At 40.5% G+C, this 2,508-nt stretch overlaps 1 protein-coding gene across 1 annotated transcript in view; it reads right to left on the minus strand.

Moving 5' to 3' along the window:
• The window catches only part of Zfpm2 (zinc finger protein, FOG family member 2), a 476,524-nt gene that overhangs the window by 5,763 nt on the left and 468,253 nt on the right, over positions 1–2,508 (minus strand). Inside the window, exon 7 of the mRNA XM_008851514.2 lies at positions 258–482. Within this exon, the coding sequence (XP_008849736.1) occupies positions 258–482 (225 nt within the window). The remainder of the gene's footprint in view (positions 1–257; positions 483–2,508) is intronic.

The raw sequence follows: 2,508 nt of genomic DNA on the forward strand, positions 1-2,508 counted from the left end.
TGTGTGTGTGTAGAAAGAGTCTCCTGGAGCAAAAGCAGAAACAAAAGAGGCCCTTACCGCTGTGTGAATTCAAGTGCATTTCTAGAGCTCGGGCATTGGAAAAGCTCTTGGTACACTGTGGGAATGGGCACAGGCTGGAAATCTGATGGGTACTGTCTTCATTTTCTTCTGACACTGGAGCGGCTTCTCTTTGTCTCCCACTACAGTAGTACATCAGATTCTCCTGGAGCAAAAGCAGAAACAAAAGAGGCCCTTACCGCTGTGTGAATTCAAGTGCATTTCTAGAGCTCGGGCATTGGAAAAGCTCTTGGTACACTGTGGGAATGGGCACAGGCTGGAAATCTGATGGGTACTGTCTTCATTTTCTTCTGACACTGGAGCGGCTTCTCTTTGTCTCCCACTACAGTAGTACATCAGATGGGCTTGCAGGTTCCGTTCGCTCCGGTACCAGATGCCGCAGGACTTACAAGGAAATATATCCTCTGCAGGCAGAAGCAGAGACATATTAGTTACTGTCTGGTGGAGGGGAGCAAGAGCAAAGCATCATTTAATTCAGTCTTTCTGAGACTTCTCTAAGATTCTGAATTAGGTAATCAGGTGGTGATAAGTATGACTTGGGCATTCTGCAGTTCAGGACTAGGCTTGTAAACTAATGTTATTCTCTGTAACTTAACTTCCCACAGACTCTTTAGAAAGTGGTACTTAGGAGATATTAAAAGCACAAATAATTTCATTTTGTATTAATGGTTTAGAAAAATATATACATTTGCAATAGTGACGAAAATTCGTTTGTCTGATTGGTTAAAAGATAAGAATCTGATGGCTAGTCTAAAGATAGCATGGGGTGTCACCCTGACATCATTTGTTCATTTGATAAATTAATTAGCGTGCTTACTATATGCTGAATTTTATGTTGGCTTGGATGTAAACAGAAGGACAATGTCTGATGCTGAGTAGCTTGCAGTCTCCTGGGTTGCTGAGTAAATGATTAGATAATGGCAGTATAGCCTGGTGACTCTTATGGTAGAGGAAAGTGAAAGATGCTCTGGGGCACAGATGGAGGTCTTTGGTTTCTGGAGTGGAGGTGAAGGATGGAGGGATAAGGAAGTCATATGGGTGATTCAAAGGACAATAATGACACGCCTGAGCTCTGGTGTAAAGGATGAAATGAACCTATTCAGGTGGAGAAGAGGCCTTGAGTCATTTTGATAAGGGCAACTGCCCATAGGAAACCTCAGGAGCTTGAACTGGAGCAAGAAACTGGGTAAAGGTTGACAGGCTGCATGATACTGTTTAGGTAAAAGGGATAATGGTTATAAAAGGTCTTGCAGGCTCTTCTGAGAAGTTCCACTTTGTTACAACAATTGTGGAACATCAATGAACCATTTTAAGTTAGAGATTGACAGAGTCAGATACTAGAGAATGAGCCCATGAATCTAGTTTTGAAGGTAGTTAATATAGAAGGACCATCCTTGAGTAGTAGGAGGCAACAGCAGCAGTTCGAGTGAGATGTCATGGAGTTTAAATTATGGCTCACAGTCACATGTTTGTCATCATGTTGTGATATGTGTTTTTCATGTTTTCACTCATTGAAAATTTGTTTATGTGTATGTTTTTCCTCCTCATTTACTTATAGGTGAGGAAACTGGGGTTGAGTGCCTTGTCTGTAATCATGTAAAGAATTGAACTGGGATTGGGAAGTAGTCTTAAACCACTTCCATACTGCCTGGATGACAGTGAGGAAACAGTATATGAGGGAAACAGAAAGAAGTTGAAGATATAGACCAATACATTGCAGGCTGGGGCAGCATAGGCTGATCCAACCTGACCCTGTATGTTACAGGCATACAGGATTTTTGAATGCCACCCATATGTTGCACTATAATGTGGCCCCGAGCAAGGGGAAGTGGAATATCTGGTCACATCAGGTATACGGAATTTGATATTTCTGTAAGAAATACAGAGGGACATGGGAAATGTGTCAAGAGGGTTCTAAAACTCTTCAGGAAAAGTTAGATTTACAGTTCTTGAAGAATGAATTTGTGGCTGGTGGTAGAGCCCATAATGGGGAAGGCACTGACTCTGGGTATTGTAAACAGGAATGAGAAAAAAATAAGGGTCAAATTCCAGTGGAGGGGGAGGTAAGGACAATAACTTTAAAATCATGTACTGATGACACCTTTTACTTAACCCCTTCTTCTAAGTGAAGCACATGTATACTCTTCAAAAGGTTCACAGTGTAATATACTACACACTTCAACAGAGTCACTTTAACCGATGCCAGGAGGAAAGCAATAGCTGTATTGTCCTTATAGTGAAACACAAGTGAAACATAAGTGAAATAATTTTTATTTCTTTTTTTTTTCTAAAGAATTAAATTGGCAAATGTCTTGATTCATGCAGGGTACCAGGGCTCCATCCATGTTATCGAGAATAAAAAAAAATCACTTGAGAATAACTATCTCATTACCAAAACTTAAACAGAAATAGAATTAATAATTGTACATT

The sequence above is a fragment of the Nannospalax galili genome, unplaced genomic scaffold (genome assembly GCF_000622305.1).
Source record: "Nannospalax galili isolate Female #2095 unplaced genomic scaffold, S.galili_v1.0 scaffold284, whole genome shotgun sequence".
Taxonomy (NCBI): Eukaryota; Metazoa; Chordata; class Mammalia; order Rodentia; family Spalacidae; genus Nannospalax; species Nannospalax galili.